A 23306-nucleotide genomic window follows, 5' to 3' on the forward strand; every position below is an offset into this window, starting at 1 on the left:
GCATCCGTTTGGCTGTCTCCCTACTCTAATTTGGTTGGTACCTGTAGGCCTTACATCTGTTCAGGGGATCCTGGTTTGGTGGACCTCCCTCAGGTACTTGGAATACTCTGTTCATTGTTCACTTTGTTTGACAGTTCCACAGTAATAGAGTAATGGACCCCATGGTCCAAGTTGAAAATGTTCTTTTGGTCAGGGCGAGTACTATTCCCCTGACCCCTCCTGTTTATCGCCATTTTTTGGCCCGTTTTTCTTGTTCACTGACTTTGTTAGTTCTCTTTTTTTTCCCTTTTTCAATAATTTTTGTTTTGCATCACAAATGTATTAGAATAGAAGAGGGAAGCTGCGCTATATATATCCAAACCAGCATTGGCTTATAGATGTCAAAATATGTGTGCATTGACAGAGTCCATAACAAAACACCCAGCTGAGCTTGATCCAAACTTAAGTGCCGCCACCCAATAGAAAACTCGCTTACCAGATGGCAAGCAAAAGCATGCAGATGGCTATAGCCCAGCCACGGCCTTTGCTTGATAAGGAACGTCCAGACTGATATACCCAGATGAGTCGTCTGTGTACCGCAATCCCCTGTGATCGTGGGTGTCCGGTAGGTCTCGGTAACTCACAGCTCTTCTCCAGGGACCGCCGACTCTCCCATCAACCAGCAATGACATCCACACCTCCGCCCTCCTGTACCATCTACCTCGCAGTCTCCTGATGACAGTCACTTAAGTTTGGATCAAGCTAACCTGGGTGTTTTGTTATGGACTCTGTCAATGCACACATATTTTGATATCTATAAGCCATTGCTGGTTTGGATATATGTAGCGCAGCTTCTCTCTTCTATGCTATGTTTGTGTTATCCTGCAAATAAGCTGCTGCTGTTTGGATTTTTTAATACGTCAATTTAATTTTTTAATCATTATTGCTATTTGTATCTAGCGCGGTTTTTTCTTATATATCACAAATGTATTGCTTATCTAGCTATTATACCAACTAAGTTCACTAGATGGCGTGGTTCTCCTTTTTCAAGTCTCATGCACCCAATATGATTGCTTTCATTGGTATGTTTTGTAATCACACCCCTCGACTTGGATTCTTTCCTGACCTCCTGCTGCCCATATCCAATTTCACAATGGGCCTCAGAGTAATTTCCCATAATCTTAAAGGATTTAACTCTCCTCATGAGAGGAGAAAAGCCTTTAGATCATACAAATCTTTAGGTGCGGATATTCTCCTGCTACAGAAGACACATTTCTCCACTGACAACCACCCATCTTTTTTGGACAAATCCTTTAAACAGTGTTACTTCACTACCTATGAATCCAAGCTGAGAGGGGCAGCTATCCTGATCAAAAACTCTGTCATGTTTGATGTTCATCAGATCTACAAAGATCCAGACAGTCCTTTTGTAATAGTCAAAGGCTCTATTCAAGGTAAAAATGGTCACCCTGGCCTCAGTATATGCCCCTAATGGGTCCCAGGCCTCCTTTTTCAAAACATTTTTTCAAGTGCTAGATAAATTCCACTCTCTCCACCTCATGATAGCAGGCGATTTCAACTTAGTGGCCCATTCTAGAATGGACAGAAGCCGCATAGTAACCTTCAATAATGCCTTCCCAAAGCCCCTAAATACTCCCTCAGATCTCACCAATTATTAGATACTTGGAGGGCACACAATGTGGGCTCTCAAGGATATACTTTCTACTCCCACCCTCATGACAGTTATTCTCACCTCAATTGCATTTTAAGCTCCCCTATTTTAGTTACGAATTCCACCTCAGCAAACATACATGTATGTCCTTGGTCTGACCATCATATAGTATCCTGTAACATCTCCTATATAGGTCTTCCCAATGCCACTAGGGCCTGGCACCTTAATGACTCCTTACTTACTGACCCCGCCATAGTAAGCGAATTATCTGAACGCCTTACTGAATACTTTAGACATAATGACATTGAGGGGATTTCCCATACATCTCTATGGGCAGCCCATAAACCTGTGATGAGAGGCCATCTTATAGAAATCGCCACCAACAGAAAATGCCAAAAACTAAAAGAAATTCACACCCTCACTTTAGATCTTGAAAGACTATATAACAGACACAGTTAAACCCCATCCCAGGAATTACTGCTTCAAATTAACGATAAGAGAGGCGCCCTAGACACCCTACTCTCAGAACAAACTGAAAAAAAAACTCCGCTGGTCTAAGGCCCCATTTTCTCCTGCATAGCAATTCGGCCTCCGTTATGTTTGCAAAAGAAAGTTGAAACAATCTACCCAGCCAACGCACTCATATAAATTATGAGATGGTAATGGTAACCTCACAACTCACCCTAAAGAAGTCTTATGCCGCATACACATGGTCGGAATTTCTGACAACAAATGTTCGATGTAAGCTTGTTTTCAGAAAATCCTGCCATGTGTATGCTCCATCGGACATTTGCTGTTGGAATTTCTGACAATAAATGTTTGAGAGCTGGTTCTCAAATTTGATTCCGAGCATGCGTGGAATTTTGTGCGTCGGAATTGTGTACACACGCTCAGAATTTCTGACAAGTTTTGTTGTCGGAAATTCTGAGCGTGTGTACACAATTCCGATGCCTCTATCAAGGAGACTGTAGTCAAATTACATACCAGCTGGTACTATACCCCTGACAGGTTGCACAGAATTTACCCACTGGTTCCTGACACATGCTTCACAGGATGTCAGGACAGGGGTACTCTCCTTCACACGTTCTGGAGCTGCGCTGTTTTGAGATCCTTGTGGCAAAAAATCTCCTTGCTGGTACTTCAAATAACAGGTGTACCTGTGACCCTGACCTATCAGATGTGCATTTTATTTGCTAAACTCCCGGAGGTCTCATCCCCCCAACAAAAGTTAGCACATACGCTTATTTATATCCAATGGGCCATTGCCCTAAACTGGCGATGCCCCTCAGTACCATGGTCACAGGTGCTCCTCCGCATGGAGTCTATCAGATTGATAGAAAGGGTGCATCACACTCTCATGGATTCCATGCACATCTTTGACCCTACATGGGAAAATTGGTCAGCTTACCAAACATAAACTAAGTTTGGCGAATTCCTTGTCCCCATTTCTAATAACCAGATAGGTTTGTGCTCTTTTATGATAACGTATCCAGCACTGATGATAATTTTGCAAGTATATTCTTGACCTACAAATACCCCACAAATACTCACTTACCTTACCTCACAGATGTAATCTTGTTTATTCAAATTATATTTCTTACCTTTTTTTTTTTCCTATTATTCCATTATTGTTTATTCTTTTATTTTGTTAAAGTAATTATGAGAGATGTATATTTGCACTATTTTATCTGGTTTCTAGAATGTACTTACTGATCTCTCTGTGCCTATACATTTTGTACTTGCCTGAAATACCTCAATAAAACGTTTGTAAACAAAAAAATGCCATAAATCTATCCCCTATTTTGTAGACGGTATAACTTTTCCACCAATCAATATACGCTTATTACAATTTTTTTTACCAAAAATATGTAGAAGAATACATATTGGCCTAAACTTATGAAGAAATTTGTTTTTTTTAACAATTTTTGGGGATATTTATTATAGCAATAAGTAAAAAATAGTTTTTTTTTTCAAAATTGTCGGCCTTTTTTTGTTTATAGTGCAAACAATAAAAACCGCAGAGGTGATCAAACAGAAAGCTCTATTTGTGGGAAAAAAAGGACGTCAATTTTTTTGGGTACAATGTCGCAGGACTGCGCAATTGTCAGTTAAAGAGACGCAGTTCCGTATCGCAAAAAATGGCCTGGTCATTAAGGGGGTAAATCCTTTTAGTCCTTAAGTGGTTAACCTCGTCCTTTGACCTAGCACAATGGACACAGTTCTCCACTCACTTTGATGGTAATACCCTTGACCTTGTTTTCTCCCATCTTTGTACCCCTTACAACCTCACCAACACGCCCTTTCCTCTCTCTCTGACCACAACCTCACCCCTTCACAATGTCCTTGCCTCCAACCACCTGTCCCTCCAAGCAGAAAACAATTACCCGCAGAAACCTTCACCACGTTAATCCTTCTCTTTTCTACTCTGCGACTGACCACCTCCATGACAAAATCTCACCCCTGTCCTGTCCTAACCTGGCAACAGTTCACTTTCATCCACACTGGATTCTCTTGCTCCTCTCACTACACAAAATTCCAGGCCCCAACCATTTCAACCTTGGCAGATCGGCAACACCAGAAACCTTAAAGCGGGGTTCCCATTTAAAAGAAAAAAAATTAATCAAAAGTCAGCAGCTACAAATACTGCATGTCCCAGGGTCCAGCGGTGCGGGGGATCGAAGCCCCGCTCGTCCCCCCCTCCGCTCGGCGACGCCGGCATTTTAACTGTGGGCGCCCGGCTGTGGCTTCACAGCCGGGCACCCACTGCGCATGCGCGCCGTCACTGGCCCCGCAATCATCTGGGAACGGTCACGTGTCCCAGATGATTGACAAGAGGGAGGGGAGAGAGGCAATCTTCCTTTCTGCGCTGAGGGAAGTGACGTCAGGAGCCCAGGCACTGAAGGAGACAGACTACAAAGGACCCCCTAGCAACAGGCATTTAGAGGTGAGTAAAAAAAATTATTTTTTTTTTAAGCACATTACTAATTTTTTTTTTTTTTGGGGGGTGGAACTCCACTTTAAGTGACATAGCCCGGCACTGAAACACGTATGACGTAAAACCCAATCCCAGCATGCATTCACCCAATATAAATATGCCTTCTTAAAATGCAATTCCTCCCTCCATGCTGCCAAACAAACCTATTTTGTCACCCTCATTAATACTCTGTTCTCCAGTCCTCTTCGTCTCTTCTCTACTTTTAACTCTCTACTTTCTCCACCACCATCTCCACCCAGTAACTCGGTCACTGCTCATGAGATTGCCAATCAATTCCAAAACAAGTATGATGCAATTCTTGGGGACATCTCCACTGCACAGACATATACTGAAACTGCCCTACTGAAACTCACTAATGACCTACTAACTGCTAAAACCAATGGCCACTACTCCATACTCATACTACTCGACCTCTCTGCAGCGGTCCTACTGTGTGACCTATAACTCTGTTTCCTCCTCTCCACTTCCTCTTTCTGTAGAGGTACCTCAAGGTTCTGTCCTCTGACCTCTTCTCTTCTCCATTTACACCTCTTTCCTTGGACTGTTAATAAACTCCCATGGCTTCCAGTACCACCTGTATGCTGACGACACACAAATCTATCTCTCTACTCCTCACCTCACTCCTTCAGTCTCCTCTCACATTACTAACTTACTAACTGATATATCAGCATGGATGTCACACCACTTCCTCAAACTCAATCTTTCTAAAACCGAGCTCATAATTTTTCCTCTGGTCCGTGCCCCCTCCCTCCCCCCAACTTCTCCATCAAGATCAATATTACAACCAACAGTCCCTCCTTAATCCTGGACTCTGACTTGTCCTTTCAGGCCCAGATCTAATTACTGTCCAAATCTTGCAGACTTCACCTCTGTAACATCTCCAAAATATTCCCTTTTATTACCGTTGACACCACTAAGCAACTTATTCACTCCCTTATCTCTCGCCTTGACTATTGTAAATTCCTCCTCATTGGCCTACCTCTCTGCAAACTATCCCCTCTTCAGTCTATCATGAATGCCGCTGCCAGACTCATCCACCTTACCAACTGTTCCGTGATCGCCACCCCTCTCTGCCAATCCCTCCACTGGCCTTGATTCAGTATCCCTAACCCCTCTCTGCCAATCCCTCCACTGGTCTTCATTCAGTATCCTCCACCCCTCTCTGCCAATCCCCCCACTGGTCTTCATTCAGTATCCTCCACCCCTCTCTGCCAATCCCTCCACTGGTGTTCATTCAGTATCCTCCACCCCTCTCTGCCAATCTCCCCACTGGTCTTCATTCAGTATCCTCCACCCCTCTCTGCCAATCCCTCCACTGGTGTTCATTCAGTATCCTCCACCCCTCTCTGCCAATCTCCCCACTGGTCTTCATTCAGTATCCTCCACCCCTCTCTGCCAATCCCTCCACTGGTGTTCATTCAGTATCCTCCACCCCTCTCTGCCAATCTCCCCACTGGCCTTCATTCAGTATCCTCCACCCCTCTCTGCCAATCTCCCCACTGGTCTTCATTCAGTATCCTCCACCCCTCTCTGCCAATCCCCCCACTGGTCTTCATTCAGTATCCTCCACCCCTCTCTGCCAATCCCTCCACTGGTGTTCATTCAGTATCCTCCACCCCTCTCTGCCAATCTCCCCACTGGTCTTCATTCAGTATCCTCCATCCCTCTCTGCCAATCCCCCCACTGGTCTTCATTCAGTATCCTCCACCCCTCTCTGCCAATCCCTCCACTGGCCTTCATTCAGTGTCCTCCACCCCTCTCTGCCAATCCCTCCACTGGTCTTCATTCAGTGTCCTCCACCCCTCTCTGCCAATCCCTCCACTGGTCTTCATTCAGTGTCCTCCACCCCTCTCTGCCAATCCCTCCACTGGTCTTCATTCAGTGTCCTCCACCCCTCTCTGCCAATCCCTCCACTGGTCTTCATTCAGTGTCCTCCACCCCTCTCTGCCAATCCCTCCACTGGCCTTCATTCAGTATCCTCCACCCCTCTCTGCCAATCCCTCCACTGGTCTTCATTCAGTGTCCTCCACCCCTCTCTGCCAATCCCCCCACTGGTCTTCATTCAGTGTCCTCCACCCCTCTCTGCCAATCCCTCCACTGGTCTTCATTCAGTGTCCTCCACCCCTCTCTGCCAATCCCTCCCTCCACTTGCCTTCATTCAGTATCCTCCACTCCTCTCTGGCAATGCCTCCACTGGTTTCACATTGCCCAACAAATAAAATTCAAAACACTAACAATAACATACAAAGCCATTTACAACTCAGGCCCGAGCTACATTACCAATCCTATCTCCAAATATCACCAAAACTGTCCTCTATGCTCCTCCCAAGACCTCCTTCTCTCTAGCTCCCTTGTCTTCTCCTCCAATGCTTATCTCCAGGACTTCTCCAGAGCCTCTCCCATCCTCTGGAACTAAATACCCCAATCTGTCCGGTTATCGCCTACTCTGTACACTTTTAGTTGATCCGTTAAAAACACATTTCTTCAGGAAGGCCTATCCTGCCTTCAGCTAACAACCAAATCTTCTATTTCCCTCATCAGTTCATTCCTCACAGTTACTACCTTTTGTTTCACCAGCCCCTCCCTATTAAATTGTAAGCTTCCAGGAGCAGGGCCCTCCTAACCCTCTTGTATTGAATTGTATTGTTGCTCTTTATTGTAAAGTGCTGAGCAAACTGCTGGTGCTATATAAATCCTGAATAATAATAATATTAATAGATTGGAACTTTGCTGCAATTTCTGCTGCCGGTGGGTAGTTGGTGGGTGGGGCAGGGGGTAAAACAACAGAAGAATGTAGATGGGGGTAAATAGAAGCCGGCAGCTGTGTGTACAAACACTGACAGAAGGGAGAGAGAACTCCTCCCCAGCCCACCTCCTCCCACCTCTCTCCTCCTCTCATTCAAGCTTCAGCATTGGACTGTGTCAGCTGAGCTCATCCCTCCTTCTAGTACATCTCCTGTATTCCTGTTATTATCGCTGCTGGCTTCTGAATACAGGAGGGGAAGAGAGAGAGCACAGCCTCCCGGATCTCTGCTGCTCTCCCTGCTACTCCCAGCACTTGGCTGACAGGAGTGTTGATGCCGCTGTCACTACTCCTGTCAGCCACATAGTCAGAATGGTGGCACCCTCATTCCTGCAGTATACAAATGTGCCCAAGACAGTCCCCCCACCTCTCCTGCCCACCCCTTGTCCCAAATCCTGACTACAACTGATGTTAAACTCACTGTCTTGTAATTGCCAGCTTCTACCTTGCTGCCCTTCCTGTGGATAGGTACAATATTCGGTGTCCGCCAATAATGAGGAATTTCTTGAGTTAAAAGAGATTGATTAAAAAGATCCGTTAATGGTCCAACAACCATATCTCGCCAGTCAAAGTAGTGTAGTGCTAAGTAGGAATAAATGCCCTGGTCATGAAGGGGTAAAACCTTCCTGAGCTGAACTGGATAATTAACAAAGTGATTTCCTATGATTGTCAGCTCCATCTAGTGGCCATAATGGGGTTTTTCCTGTAATACCTCCATATGTAAAAATAGTGCAATACGACATTATGGCCACTAGATGGAGCCAATCATCATAGGAAAAAAAATATAGCCAAAACTCGTCACAGCTGGGTGAATGTTGGTCACATTTGTTCAATTAATTTTTTGTGTTTGTGAAATCTTACACCACAAAATGTACTCAGCCAATGAAAGGTAATGACTCCATTTTTATTTTTCTACTGCTATCAATGGCCAACACAGTACAACACTTCATCCATGTCTTTGGTGATCTCTGATCTCCTTATGAACTGTTTCTTACATGATGAAGATCAGCCATGGAGTATATCTGAGGTGTATATCAAGGTGTGCTTCTTCCCCACATGAGAGATGTGATGTCCAGCAACATTCATATAGAAGACATTTCCCGCACTCAAGGCACTAATACACCTCAAGGGTTGTGTGGGATCCCTGATGTATAGGAAGACCGGACTTCAGTGAGGAACAATTCCCTCACTCAGGACAGGAATACGGCTTCTCCCCCATGTGAGATCTCAGATGTGTGTAGAGATCAGACTTCTGTGAGTAACATTTCCCGCACTCAGAACAGGAAAAGGGCTTCTCCCCCGTGTGAGATCTCTGATGCGTTAAAAGATTGGACTTCTGTAAAAAACATTTCCCGCACTCAGGACAGGAATATGGCTTCTCACCTGTATGAGATCTCTGATGTATGTAAAGATTGGACTTGTCTGAAAAACATTTCCCGCACTCAGGACAGGAATACGGCTTCTCCCCCGTGTGAGATCTCTGATGTGTGTAAAGACCGTACTTCTTTGAAAAACATTTTCCACACTCAGAACAAGAATATGGCTTTTCCCCCGTATGCAATCTCTGATGAGTGTAAAGACTTGACTTCTGTGAAAAACATTTCCCGCACTCAGGACAGGAATATGGCTTCTCTCCTGTGTGAGTTCTTTTATGTACATTAAGTTTAGATTTAAAACGGAAACACTTCCCGCACTCAGTACAGGAAAACATCTTATCTGTTGGAAGGACGGCACCGTCCCTCACAGTCTGAGGTTCCTCAGGATAAGAGGAATACGATGGTCCATCTACACTGTGTGGTGCCGGATGGACATTTGAGGTAGTCGGGTTTTCTCCTGGACTATACTGTGTGATGTCCTCATCTTCTACTTTACAGTCTGGAGACAAAGTGAGACAATCCTCTGAGGTTTTCCTCATCTCCCGTCCATCTACTAAAATAGAAATAAAAAGATTATTACTAGACAAGAGCAGATTGGTTCCCCTAAACCAACAAGAACTGTCTTTTATAGGAGTGACAGTGATGAGGGGATTATAGGTAGAGGTTGACCAATATAGGTGGCCGATGGCCGATATATGATGCTGATTTTTTTGGACCAATACGTTGGGCTGATTTTTTCTTTTTTTTCCCCTTCATCTCATAAAATCTAACAGTTAAGTAATAAGAAGTGATACAGAAAATTTCTTGAATTAAACATTTATTAAACACAACAAGCCTCCAATCAGTGCACTTGTATGTATAAGTTACATATTATTTTTAATCTATCTTAAATATTAAATACACGAAAACAGGTAATCAAAACTTTTTGACTAAAAAAAAAAAAAAATATGGGCTAACTTTACTGTTTTTTTAAAAAAAAATTCATTAAAGTGTATTTTTTCCCAAAAAATTGCATTTGAAAGATCGCTGTGCAAATACCGTGTGACGTAAAATATTGCAAGAACCGCCAATTTATTCTCTAGGGTCTCTGCTAAAAATATATATATAATGTTTGGGGGTTCTATGTGATTTTCTAGCAGAAAATACTGGATTTTTACTTGTAAGCAACACATGTCAGAAAAGATTGTCTTTAAATGGTTAAACTGAGATCTTCTACACACTGGGGTTGATTCCTTTGATCAGTAGAAATATTGTATCTCTTTGCTTCTTTTATCAGCGACGTTCTCAGACTTGGCAGGCTGCTCAAATAGGACGGGGAGACTTCAGGCAACCTGCATTGACTTCTATTACAGAAGTCATTTGCAAGTCGAACTGAAGACACGCGGTGCGGGGTCACGCTGAGTCGCCCCGCAAGTTGGATCACCCCCGTGTGAACCGGCTAGTGCATAAATTGGCCTAATTTGCAGCACAATCGGCCAATGCCATTTACTTAAAAAATGCCAAAAATCAGGCCGATATATCGGTTGACCTCTAATTATAGGACGAGTGTCTCCACCCCCTCTATCACTCATTGCCATCTTCCCAACACAAGAAGTCCTGCACTTCCTTATTTAGTCCATGATTTAGCCATGAATAACAGCGGGGCTGAGCCCCACCAGAGGTCAGAGAGTGAGGATGGGGGAGAACAACAAAGATGAAGACTGGACTGATCCTGAAGACCACCATCATTGGGTTATTGACTCCTCCCTCATTATCACTTTCTGTTTAAGGTTCCAAAGTTGGAGGATGTTATCACATTATTATCAACATGTAAAAGTCTGTGCTCCAATCAGATCATCAGATACAAAATGTCCAGCTGGTAGGAAATGGGTGTAACAAAAGAGAATACATATTATGTGTATATATAGCAGTGGGTAGAGGGGACAGAGCAGAAGTCAGGACTATGTAAAGTACAACATATTGTATAAGATACAACAGATAGGACTATATAGTATCAGAATGATGTAATGTACAACATAGAGTATATAGTGCAGGGGTCAGGAGTATGAAATGTACAATATAGAGTACATAGTGTAAGGGTCAGGACTCTTTTGTGGGGGAAGAAATTGCAAATAAAAGAAAAAATAATATAGCGTATACAATTGCGACACAAGTCATTTTGTAATTGAAAGTTATTAAAAATGACCTTTCCTTTTCAATGTGCAGCTGCTGTAAATGCAATGCAATATGGCTACCTGGAGGTGTTCTGTATACAGAATGTGTACTGACCACACGCCAGACACATCATTTCCTGCTTGTGTGATTGGCTCCCCAATTTTCCCAAAAGTCTGCCTAAGATACAAGTCAGAGTTAAGGCATCCCCTGCAACAAAAATGTAATTTTTGGCGAGATACTCCCAATAGGAACACGTCAAAAGGGATGCAGGCCCAGCAGATTTCCTCATTAGTGCCCAGCAGCTGCACACCTGACAGATTCAGTAACCAAAACTGCAGTGTTTATCCTCATGACACATCACAGGAAGCACCTCCATGGTTAACAGAGGACAGAATTAAAATTAGACTTGAGAAACTTAACATTAATAAATCCCCGGGACCAGATGGCTTGCATCCGAGGGTACTTAGGGAACCCAGTCAAGTGTTTGCCAGACCGTTGTTCCTAATTTTTACAGATAGTCTACTGACTGGAATGGTACCAGCTGATTGGAGAAAAGCCAATGTAGCACCAATATTTAAAGAAGGGCCCACAATACATCCCTGAGAATTACAGACCAGTTAGCCTAACATCAATAGTATGCAAGCTCTTGGAGGGGATGATAAGGGACTATATACAAGATTTTAGTAATGAGAACGGTACCATTAGCAGTAATCAGCATGGATTCATGAAGAATCGTTCTTGCCAAACCAATCTATTAACCTTCTATGAGGAGGTGAGTGGCCATCTAGATAAAGGAAGGCCCGTAGACGTGGTGTATCTGGATTTTGCAAAAGCATTTGACACAGTTCCCCATAAACGTTTACTGTACAAAATAAGGTCCGTTGGCATGGACCATAGGGTGAGTACATGGATTGAAAACTGGCTACAAGGGCGTGTTCAGAGGGTGGTGATAAATAGGGAGTACTCAGAATGGTCAGGGGTGGGTAGTGGGGTCCCCCAGGGTTCTGTGCTGGGACCAATCCTATTTAATTTGTTCATAAACGACCTGGAGGATGGGATAAACAGTTCAATCTCTGTATTTGCAGAAGATACTAAGCTAAACAGGGCAATAACTTCTCCGCAGGATGTGGAAATCTTGCAAAAAGATCTGAACAAATTAATGGGGTGGGCGACTACATGGCAAATGAGGTTCAATGTAGAAAAATGTAAAATAATGCATTTGGGTGGCAAAAATATGAATTCAATCTATACACTGGGGGGAGAACCTCTGGGGGAATCTAGGATGGAAAAGGACCTGGGGGTCCTAGTAGATGATAGGCTCAGCAATGCCAAGCTGCTGCTAACAAAGCAAACAGAATATTGGCATTAAAAAGGGGATTAACTCCAGAGATAAAACTATAATTCTCCCTCTCTACAAGACTCTGGTCCGGCCGCACCTGGAGTATGCTGTCCATTTCTGGGCACCAGTCCACAGGAAGGATGTACTGGAAATGGAGCGAGTACAAAGAAGGGCAACAAAGCTAATAAAGGGTCTGGAGGATCTTAGTTATGAGGAAAGGTTGCGAGCGCTGAACTTATTCTTTCTGGAGAAGAGACGCTTGAGAGGGGATATGATTTCAATTTACAAATACTGTACTGGTGACCCCACAATAGGGATAAAACTTTTTCGCAGAAGAGAGTTTAATAAGACTCGGGGCCACTCATTAAAATTAGAAGAAAAGAGATTTAACCTTAAATTACGTAGAGGGTTCTTTACTGTAAGAGCGGCAAGGATGTGGAATTCCCTTCCACAGGCGGTGGTCTCAGCGGGGAGCATGGTTAGCTTCAAGAAACTATTAGATAATCACCTGAATGACCGCAACATACAGGGATATACAATGTAATACTGACACATAATCACACACATAGGTTGGACTTGATGGACTCGTGTCTTTTTCAACCTCACCTACTATGTAACTATGTAGATAATTATGAAACCACTCCCATTAGACCCACTCAGCCCAGAGGAACAAACAGGGATTTCTTCAGAATACCAAAAGGTAGGAATCTGCAACAAAGGTTGTTATAATCCTTGCAATGTACATAGATCACCCAGAGGGGAATGTTTTTTTTTTTTTCTCAACAAAAGTGGAGTCATGCTTTAAAGTTATTGCAAAGTCTCATTTAAAAATAAATAAATAATAACAATCATGTTATACTTACAGTCCCTTGAAAAAGTATTCATACCCCTTGAAATTTTCCACATTTTGTCATGTTACACCTAAAAACGCAAATGTATTTTATTGGGATTTTATGTGATAGACCAACACAAAGTGGCACATAATTGTGAAGTGGAAGGAAAATGATAAATGGTTTTCAATTTTTTTTTTTACAAATAAATATGTGAAAAGTGTGCCATGCATTTGTATTCAGCCCCCTTTACTCTGATACCCCTAACTAAAATCTAGTGGAACCAATTGCCTGCAGAAGTCACCTTATTAGTAAATAGAGTCCACATGTGTGTAATTTGATCTCAGTATAAGTACAGCAATTCTGTGAAGTCGTCAGAGGTTTGTTGGAGAACTTTAGTGAACAAATTGCATCATGAAGGCCAAGGAACACACCAGACAGGTCAGGGATAAAGTTGTGGAGAAGTATAAAGCAGGGTTAGGTTATAAAAAAATATCCCAAGCTTTGAACATCTCACGGAGCTCTGTTCAATCCATCACCTAAAAATGGAAAGAGTATGGCACAACTGCAAACCTACCAAGACATGGCCATCGACATAAACTGACAGGCCGGGCAAGGAAAGTATTCATCAGAGAAGCAGCCAAGAGGTCCATGGTAATTCTGGGGGAGCTGCAGAGATCCACAGCTCAGGTGGGAGAATCTGTCCACAGGACAACTATTAGTCGTGTTCTCCACAAATCTGCCCTTTATGGAGGAGTGACAAGAAGAAAGACATTGTTGAAAGAAGCAATGGGGGGGAGGACACAGCAAACATGTGGAAGAAGGTGCTCTGGTCAGATGAGACCAAAATTTAACTTTCTGGCATAAAAGCAAAACGCTATGTGTGGCAGAAAACGAACACTGCCTATCACCCTGAACAGACGACCATCCCCACTGTGAAACATGGTGGTGGCAGCATCATGTTCTGGGGATGTTTTTCTTCAGCAGGGTCAGGGAAGCTGGTCAGAGTCGATGGGAAGATGAATGGAGCCAAATACAGGGCAATCTTAAAAGAAAACCTGTTAGAGTCTGCAAAAGACTTGAGACTGGGGCGGAGGTTCACCTTCCAGGAGGACAACGACCCTAAACATACAGCCAGAGCTACAATGGGATGGTTTGGATCAAAGCATATTCATGTGTGTTAGAATGGCCCATTCAAAGTCCAGACCTAAATCCAATTGAGAATCTGTGGCAAGACTTGAAAATTGCTGTTCACAGACATTCTCCATCCAATCTGACAGAGCTTGAGATATTTTACAAAGAAGAATGGGCAAAAATGTCCTCTCTAGATGTGCAAAGCTGGTAGAGACATACTCAAAACACTTCCAGCTATAATTGCAGAGAAACGTGGTTCTACAAAGTATTAAGCCAGGGGGGCTGAATACAAATGCACGCCACACTTTTAAGATATTTATTTGTATCATTTATCATTTTCCTCCCACTTCACAATTATGTGCCACTTTGTGTTGGTCTATCACATAAAATCCCAATAAAATACATTTATGTTTTTGGTTGTAACATGAAAACATTTGGAAAATTTCAAGGGGTATGAATACTTTTTCAAGGCACTGTAGCTGCTCTGTGTAGTGGTTTTGCACAGAGCAGCCTGGATCCTCCTCTTCTTGGGTCCCTTGTCACTGCTCCTGGCCCCTCCCTCCTGCTGAGTGCCCCCCACACTTTGCTATTGGGGCACCGGAGCCTGAGTCACAGCTCTGTCTGTATATTCAGACATGGATCTGCCATTCGACCCTGATCCTCTCTCTGCTGTTTGGCTAACTGACTTTGATTGACAGCCATGGGAGCCAATGGCGCAGCTGCTATGTCTCAGCCAATCAGAAGGGAGAGTCCCAACGGCCGAGGACCTCAAGGACATCGCTGGGCAGAGATGGGGCTCAAGTATTAGGGGGCTGCAGCACACAGAAGGCTTTTTATCTATAGAATGCATTAAGATAAAAAACCTTCTGCCTTTACAACTCCCTTAAATGTTTACATGAGACAAGTTGCAGAGGTCCCACACCGCTGCCTCCCATCTCCTGAGACTGCACTCGGTGACTTGGGTCTGAGACTATACAGACATATCCCTCCACCCGGTATAACAGAGTAGGCAACTCCAGGAGAATCTTGCTAGACTCAGGTATGGGGAAACAGATCCAAGACACATACGCTAGGTGACTAGGTCTAGTAATGTCTATGATAAAAATCAACATTTTGCTGCCAGCTGAACCCCAAAATCTCCATAAATTCAGTCTAGATACATAAACTGTGTCTGCAGCACAGAGAAGGAAGATTATCCAAGAGAAATACAGGAATACAGGATGGGGATGGGTGGAGGAATGTATTTAGTGTTAATGACCCACCTGTGCTGATCTCTGTAGGAGTGTCCTCCTCTATAAATGTCCTCGTTATTCCATCCTCCTCCATAGACTGCTGATCATCCCTCACATACCTCTCTTCTTCTTCTTCTTTAACCTCAACTTTTATATCTATCAGATCTTCTTCCTACACCAAGAAAATATCAACTATAAAATATAAGGTCACATAAAAAAGAATCCACACATTGGCTCCACAAATCCATGTTGTAGATGCTCCGTCCCACCAACCTTGTAACAGTGAGGGATGGTGTGATCTTCCTGTGTGGAATCCCGGGAATACAGAGGACGGGGACATCTCTCTGGTGGGTTCCTGGTATTAGGTGACTCCATCATATACTTGTGTCCTTCTGAAAACTCCTCCATCACTCCATACTCCTCATCTTCCTCTTTATACTCTTCTTTAACGGCAATATTATCATCCCAGAGGTTTCCACTCTAAATATAATATAAGATATTCATTGTAACAAATATGTTTGTATACAAATCATAACCATATCATAATCAGTGATTGTTCCTCATCTACCTGATGATGGTGAGGGATGGTGTGATCTTCCTGTGTGGAATCCCAGGAATACAGAGGAAGGGGACATCTCTCTGGTGGGTTCCCATTACTGGATCCATCTGTAGGAAACACACACACTGACTGAATACATTGTTTCTATGTGTTTATCAGATGATGGGGGATCTAGGTGGACCCTCCGTACTGCTCTCTCCTTTACAATAAAGTCTCCTCTTACCCGGTGATGTGAGGGGCGGCTGATTGTCCATCATGAAGTCCTTGTAGAGATCCTTGTGTCCTTCTAAATACTCCCACTCCTCCATGGAGAAATAGACAGTGACATCCTGACACCTTATAGGAACCTGACACACACAATGATACAGTCACCATCCAGACACATCCCTTGTCTGTTACTGGATAATGTCCCAGAATTCCCAGCACCGCTCACCTCTCCTCCATGATCTCTCTGGTGACTTCTAGAATCTTCTTTGTATTTCTCTATTCTATCAGGGAGGGAGGTGGAGGCAATGTGATGGTCATATGATCTCCAGACTTCACAGGAGGAAAACTCTAGATCTGAACACAAATAGTAAAATCAAATAATATTCCCAGAATCCTCCTCACCTCACCATTCAGTTCTCTATTTTATTAAAGCCCCACTAAAATAAAAATTTCCTACACAGGACCCTCACTATGTAGGTAAAAGGAATTCTGGCGTCATTACACACAACACGGGACCAACCGTCTTGTCTTGTTTGTGAGGATGCAAAAGGTCCACCCATGTCCTGAGACCATCAAATAAAAAGAAAATTGCCAGATGGAGGGACATATGTAGAAAGCTGTAAGGGGCGCTCTGAGAGATTTCCATACACAGGATCATTTCTCCCAAACGCGTCCCACCTCTCCTAAACGGAACAATGAACGTTGTCTTTGGGCTTTGCCAGGACACATCATATTCCTGTGATCTCCGTGTATTCCGGAGACTTTACTGATCACATTTTAGAATGAAAAAAAAAAGGGTGCTGACAGGGATTATTATAGAGACGTTTGTTTTCAAGACATTTACTACAAAGGACATTTTGCCTCTTTCTTCCTATTTGAATCTTATAAAATAAAGACATACATATTCCAATCCCCCCTAAATAACCCCCCCCACCTCCATCACTAATAAAAGCGTATAATCCGTTAGTACAGACTGATGAGGTGAGAAGGTGATTGGTGGGAAAGGGGACTCCAAAATGAAGAGAATAAACTTCCGACCCCATAAGTGGGGAAATGTTCCGACCTTGAAGGGGTTAGTCTACATTTCCACACTATATATGTGTGTATCATCATCTGCTGGAGATAAAAGACATCACAGTGACTATGGAGGAAGAGGACGGACATGACGGGGGTTACTGGGTGTGAATAGAAAATAAGATCTTATTACCTCCTCTACTGCCACTTCCAGTAATGTCTTCTCTCTACTTCCTCCAAACTCACCTCTCACCCGGAACTTCCTGTGTGTACCTGACATCACTTCCTGTCTGTTTTCCATAGAGACTTCCTGTCTGGGTAGAAGTGAGATCACCACCTTGTGGATCTCAGAGCAACTGCAGCCCGGAGAAACGTCTCATAGCGTGAACACGGCCTTGTGCTGTGTGTGTATGTACTGTATATCCTTATAGATGGATCATCTCCACTCCCACCAATGGGAGAGAAATATATTACTGCCTAGTCCAGCCTTTCTCAGCCAGGGTTCCTCCAAAGGTTTGTAGGGGCTCCTGGAACAATGAAACATTTCTGACACTCGGTAACAATGTATTATTGACAATGTAAGAATGTCCTTCTCCCATTGACTACTAATATAAGGGGATCCTTCTGCCATTGGTCACCAATAAGGGACCAATAAATGGACCACTTGGAATAAACTCCGGATTTGGACTGAACCCATGTTTGTACAGAATTTGGCTTGTTTGAGAGGGTCAGCGAATAACTGAACTAAATGGGTATTCAGCCAAGGTGAACCTCCAGTTGCAGTAAAGGGGATAATGGTCTGGAGAAACCACTCTAGCACCTCCATCCCTAAATGCAACAAGAAAAAAGAAGGCAGCCCTGGGACTTTAAATGAGGTGGGAGAGATTGCAGTCCAGTTGCAGTATGACTACATTGATGAAAACCTTGTGAGCTGCTAAAATTAATAAATGCAATGAAAAATAAATAATAAAATAAAATAGACAGCTGCCAGCACTCCCCACACTTCCCTAAATGTGACAATACAAAATTACATAACAAATGTGCGGCGCTAAGACCAAACAGTGAATAAAAGAATGAAATAACTATAAAAAATATATATTACACAAATCTACTAATAAATATATTAATTAAATAAAAAAAATGAATTCATAATAAATATATCCTGTGAAACAAATCCAAAAACGTGCACGTAACATTCAATTATTTATAATGTCCACAATAAAGTGCAAGTGCTCCGTGTGCTGCACAATATCCTTAATATATTGCATGAAAATCTTGACAGTCCATCATAAAGACATGGATAAAAGTGATGCTGGTGCCTTTCTGCAGTGTGCACACAATCCTAGTGTACCCCTCCACCAGATGTACCCTCACCTTAAGGGCTTTGTATAAAAGCCTGTAGTTAATGTGAACAGCTTAGGAAATCCTCCTGTGAGGATATACATAGGATATATATAATATATTGAATGAATAATAAATACTGTATATCCTGTGAAACAAATCCAAAAACGTGCAGAAAACACTCAATTATTTATAATGTCCACAATAAAGTGCAAGTGCTCCATGTGCTGCACAATATCCTTAATATATTGAGTCAAAATTGACAGCCCATCATAAAGGATAAAAGTGATGCTGGTGCCTTTCTGCAGTGTGCACACAATCCTAGTGTACCCCTCCACCAGATGTACCCTCACCTTAAAGTGATTGTAAAGGTTAGTTTTTTTATTTTTTTTAAATAACAAACATGTCATACTTACCTCCACTGTGCAGCCTGTTTTGCACAGAGTGGCCCCAAACCTCCTATTCTGGGGTCCCCTGGCGGCTCTCGCAGCTCCTCCCCGCATCAGATAACCCCCTAGGAGAAGCAATCTCCCTAGGGGGTCACCTTGCGAGCACGCTCCCGAGTCCAGCATTTGCGTCCACAGACACGAATGAAGGACTCGGCCCCGCCCCCTGGTGCCCGTGTCATTGGATTTGATTGACAGCAGCGGGAGCCAATGGCTGCGCTGCTATCAATCTATCCAATCAAGAGCCGGGACCTTGTGGAGAGAGGGACAGCGTGTCCCCGCCGAAGAGATGAAGGGGCTCAAGTAAGTATAAAGGAGGTGTTGGGGGGCCGGTGACTGCCAGGTGTTTTTTCACCTTAATGCATAGGATGCATTAAGGTGAAAAAACACGAGGGTTTACAACCCCTTTTAACGGCTTTGTATAAAAGCCTGTAGTTAATGTTAACAGCTTAGGAAATCCCCCTGTGATTCCTCCTTCCTGTGGTAACTATTTGGCTCAAATTACGGATCAAGAACAACTCCTTCCTCCTGGTTACCAGTGACCTCCTCTTATATATGTCACATGTAGAAACAACAGAGGCTTGTAATAGTGTGATATCGTTTTTTAAAAGATTTATTACAACTTAAACTTCACAAGATTACACCCACATTTCACAATAAAAAACACGCCTTAGTATACTCATGTGTGATGGGGCGATGGTGTCACCTGAAACCAGATCTGCAGCCCCAGTCAGCAGCGTTCACCCCGTCCTAAGCCTGTGCTCCAAAGGACTTCCTAATTCCTTTCACGTCAGCCGATTAAGCTCCTCCTACAGGTTTCGTCACTATCTTGTGACTTCCACTGGAATCACAGGAGGATTTCCTAAGCTGTTAACGTTAACTACAGGCTTTTATACAAAGCCCTTAAGGTGAGGGTACATCTGGTGGAGGGGTACACTAGGATTGTGTGCACACTGCAGAAAGGCACCAGCATCACTTTTATCCATGTCTTTATGATGGACTGTCAAGATTTTGATGCAATACATTAAAGATATTGTGCAGCACACGGAGCACTTGCACTTTATTGTGGACATTATAAATATTTGAATGTTATGTGCACGTTTTTGGATTTGTTTCACGGGATATATTTATTATTAATTTTTTTTCTTTAATTAATATATTTATTAGTAGATTTGTGTAATATATATTTTTTATAGTTATTTCATTCATTTATTCACTGTTTGGACTTAGCGCCGCACATTTGTTATGTAATAGATGTGGCACATTCCCCCTCTGGCTGGTCAATAGGAACCGGTGGCTGCAAGCACCCTAACATCTGATGACATATCCCCACCCGGCCCTTTCAGTTGTCAGCTGGGGATTCCTGGCTGACAGGTGAATGTAAAAAAAAACTGAATGGGGTCCCCAAAAAAATTATACTAGACTAGCTGGTCTCTCCCCAAAGTCTAGATCTTCCCATTCTGGGAAAATGAAGGTAGAAGCAGCATCCTCACTCTTAGCTCACAACAGTTCTTGTGACATTCAAAAATGTCCTCATCAGATAGGTCAGACAAGGAATCTAGCTCAGACTCCCTCAAGTCTTCTGCAGGCACATATTTAGATATTGACCGCACTGTAATACTTTTACTACTGTCTTTCCCAGATTTCTCACCAGTTCCTGATGTGGATCTTCCAGGGGCGATGCCTTCCTCTGGTTTCAGCTCAGGTGGTCTCTGTGGTAGGCCAAGGCCACAGGACACCATTACATAGCCAACCTTCCTGTGGACAGGTGCAGTGGGCACAGTATCGATGGCAGTGTCTGCAGGTGGCACTTCAGTAGTAATAGCAGCGACACCATGAGATGAGACATTCACTGCAGCGGCAGTAATGGGTGTAATTTTGCAGTAGGAGCAAAAGTAGCAGCCTCGTTTGTAGCGACACCTGTGGCCCAATCAACTCTGTGGGCGCGGGGTAGCATGTTAGGGTGTTCTACAACAAACAGGTACTCCCCGCAATGCACAAACAGGCGGAGGTGTATGGCTAGTCCTCCACGCACATGGCACAGCATACCCAGTGCTTCCTGGTCTCCAACAGTATACAGCACAAAACGACTGTGCGGCTTCAGTCAGATGCCAGTTTCTGTTAGTGGTGTTCCGGACAGCTTAGCACCCGCAGTGGTGCCAACAGCGAGCATCTTAGACCCTATAGCAGCTGACACAAAGGAAATTGTGGCCATGACAGGACTCTCTTCTTCCTTGTAGTGGCAGCAGGCTCTCTCTTTTTCTAGCACCAGACACACACAGCGGCTCTCTACTGCGGCAGCAAGCAGCAGCTCCTCCCACTTGCTATTCTGATCACATAGCTCCCGGGCTTCTCTCACACCACCCATAGCTCACGTGATCAGGAATGTGATCTGCAATTAACCCCCGTCTTCCTGGAGAAAGTGACAAAGTCCAGGAAACCTCTCTCTTTGTAAAAGTTGGGTTTTTTCCCCACTAGAAAAGTGCAACACTATGGAAACAGTCTCTAGAGCTTTACTCGGTGTCACAGTTCACAATCTCCATGGTGCCAAGATAAAATTACTGAGTTGCAGTTGGTTGCTAGGGACAGCAGCAAACTTATTCCGTCAGGTCCCATATTTGGCACCAAAAATTTAGCACCCCCTGACCTCCAGAGGCGGTGTGGTGACCCCCAGAGACAGGGAGGGGTGCTAGCATTTAGCCCAAGGCTGAGTCCATGGTTATAATGGGGAGTCCTGAGCGAATTTGATCTTTTCAAAGCTTTAATGTGTAACTTGAAAGAAGGTAGTGGGAGAGGGGGTAAGGGGTCACAGATACCAGCAGTAGATCACTTAAAGACTCCTTGGATCCATAAAAAGTACAGCTTCACTGTACCAGAACTTTTAAGTCAAAACCTGCGATACTGTAAACACGTTTCAGATTGTAGAACAAGATCCAGCTTCACAGTGTCAGAACCTTTAAGCCGGCCTGGCAACACTGTAAGCACGTTTTTAGGTGCATCCTCCAAACGCCGGGCAAGACAGCCTAAGGACCACCTCAGGATTAGTGGGCCCCAGACAGGCTTCTGGGCCGACTTGCAGAGCTCACTTCAGCAGCACATCCTAAGGCCAGGAGGGCCTGAGGCAAGAGAGCGAGCACATGGCCCATCCCAAATATCTTCTCCTAGAATGCACCAGTGGCCAAGTACCTCCTACTGGGCTGGCTGGAAGAAAAATAAATATTCATAACTCAATCCTAGTTGTACCATCTCATACTGGCCTGTGGTACCAATGACACCTACTGGCGACAGTGAGAAATGCACAACCTGATTGAGATTAGGGAAAGGCCAGATAAATTTACATTGTAGCCCTAGTTTAGGACCAGGGTGCTAAACACATGACATAAAAAACTGGAACTACCACCATTTTATTCTCAATGGCCTCTGCTTTCAGACTATTAAAAAAAAAAAAAAAAAGTTTTTAAAGGATACAGTAAGTGCACCTTTGGGAACACGTTATAGGTTTCATCCATTTATAGGGTAGAACATGTAATGTTCCCAGTACTGCGGTTTCTCTCTGATCAACTGCTTCTAGTGACAGCGAGCCGTGGAACTTCTCCCCCTGCCCAGCTGTATCATTCATTCACAGAGTTCTGTGAATGAGAAAACTACAACTACTGTCAGACTTTGTGGCTGATGGCTTGTAATTTTCAATGAACAACCAGGGCACTGGTGAGCTCCCTAGGTAGTTCATTGATGGTTCCTGTCATTGTGTAACTACCTGTCCGTACGAGGTACGAACAGATGGCTTACACTGGAAGCCATCAAGAGACCTTCATTGCACCCACAATCTGCTGATCGCATGTACAATGGTTTACAGGCTGCTAATAAAAATTTAAAAAATGCATTTTTTTTTTTTACTTTTTGCGAAAGGTGAATTTTCCTTTCTCATGTGTGCAAAAAAAACATACAAAAACAGCTCTGACAGTGAAATGGCTAATATGAGCTAGATGGACTCACTCTGCTGTGGTCACGCTCTAAGGCTGGGTTCACATTTCTGTACGGAGCGACTCACAGCAGGGGTCCAGTGCATCCCTGTTCACCGTTTCAGGTCCAATTTCGGTCTGAATTTTTGGCTGACCTGAAATGGACCAGAAGACGCACAGAAATCCTTAGTCTAGGGGATTGCATTTCCTAAATTTATTGCAGTGTAACTTGGTTAGGGCAGAGGGAGAGGTGGGATACTCTG

General features: G+C 43.6%; 1 protein-coding gene across 13 annotated transcripts in view; it reads right to left on the bottom strand.

Annotated features, from left to right (window-relative positions):
* LOC141121836 (uncharacterized) overlaps window positions 1-23306 on the bottom strand; it is a 963509-nt gene that overhangs the window by 642581 nt on the left and 297622 nt on the right. For 3 of the 13 annotated variants that reach the window (XM_073611555.1, XM_073611564.1, XM_073611556.1), the window contains 2 exons: window positions 16083-16180; window positions 15788-15994 (listed from right to left, as the gene is read on the bottom strand). The exons of 6 other annotated variants lie outside the window; for them this stretch is intronic. In XM_073611555.1, coding sequence (XP_073467656.1) covers window positions 15788-15994; window positions 16083-16180 — 305 coding nt within the window. Of the gene's footprint in view, window positions 1-15787; window positions 15995-16082; window positions 16181-16296; window positions 16421-16506; window positions 16635-17487; window positions 17566-23306 lie in introns of those variants that run through there. 4 more of the 13 variants (XM_073611558.1, XM_073611554.1, XM_073611563.1 and 1 more) reach the window with 3 other exon arrangements.

The sequence above is a fragment of the Aquarana catesbeiana genome, unplaced genomic scaffold, assembly GCF_042186555.1.
Source record: "Aquarana catesbeiana isolate 2022-GZ unplaced genomic scaffold, ASM4218655v1 unanchor233, whole genome shotgun sequence".
NCBI classification, from domain to species: Eukaryota; Metazoa; Chordata; class Amphibia; order Anura; family Ranidae; genus Aquarana; species Aquarana catesbeiana.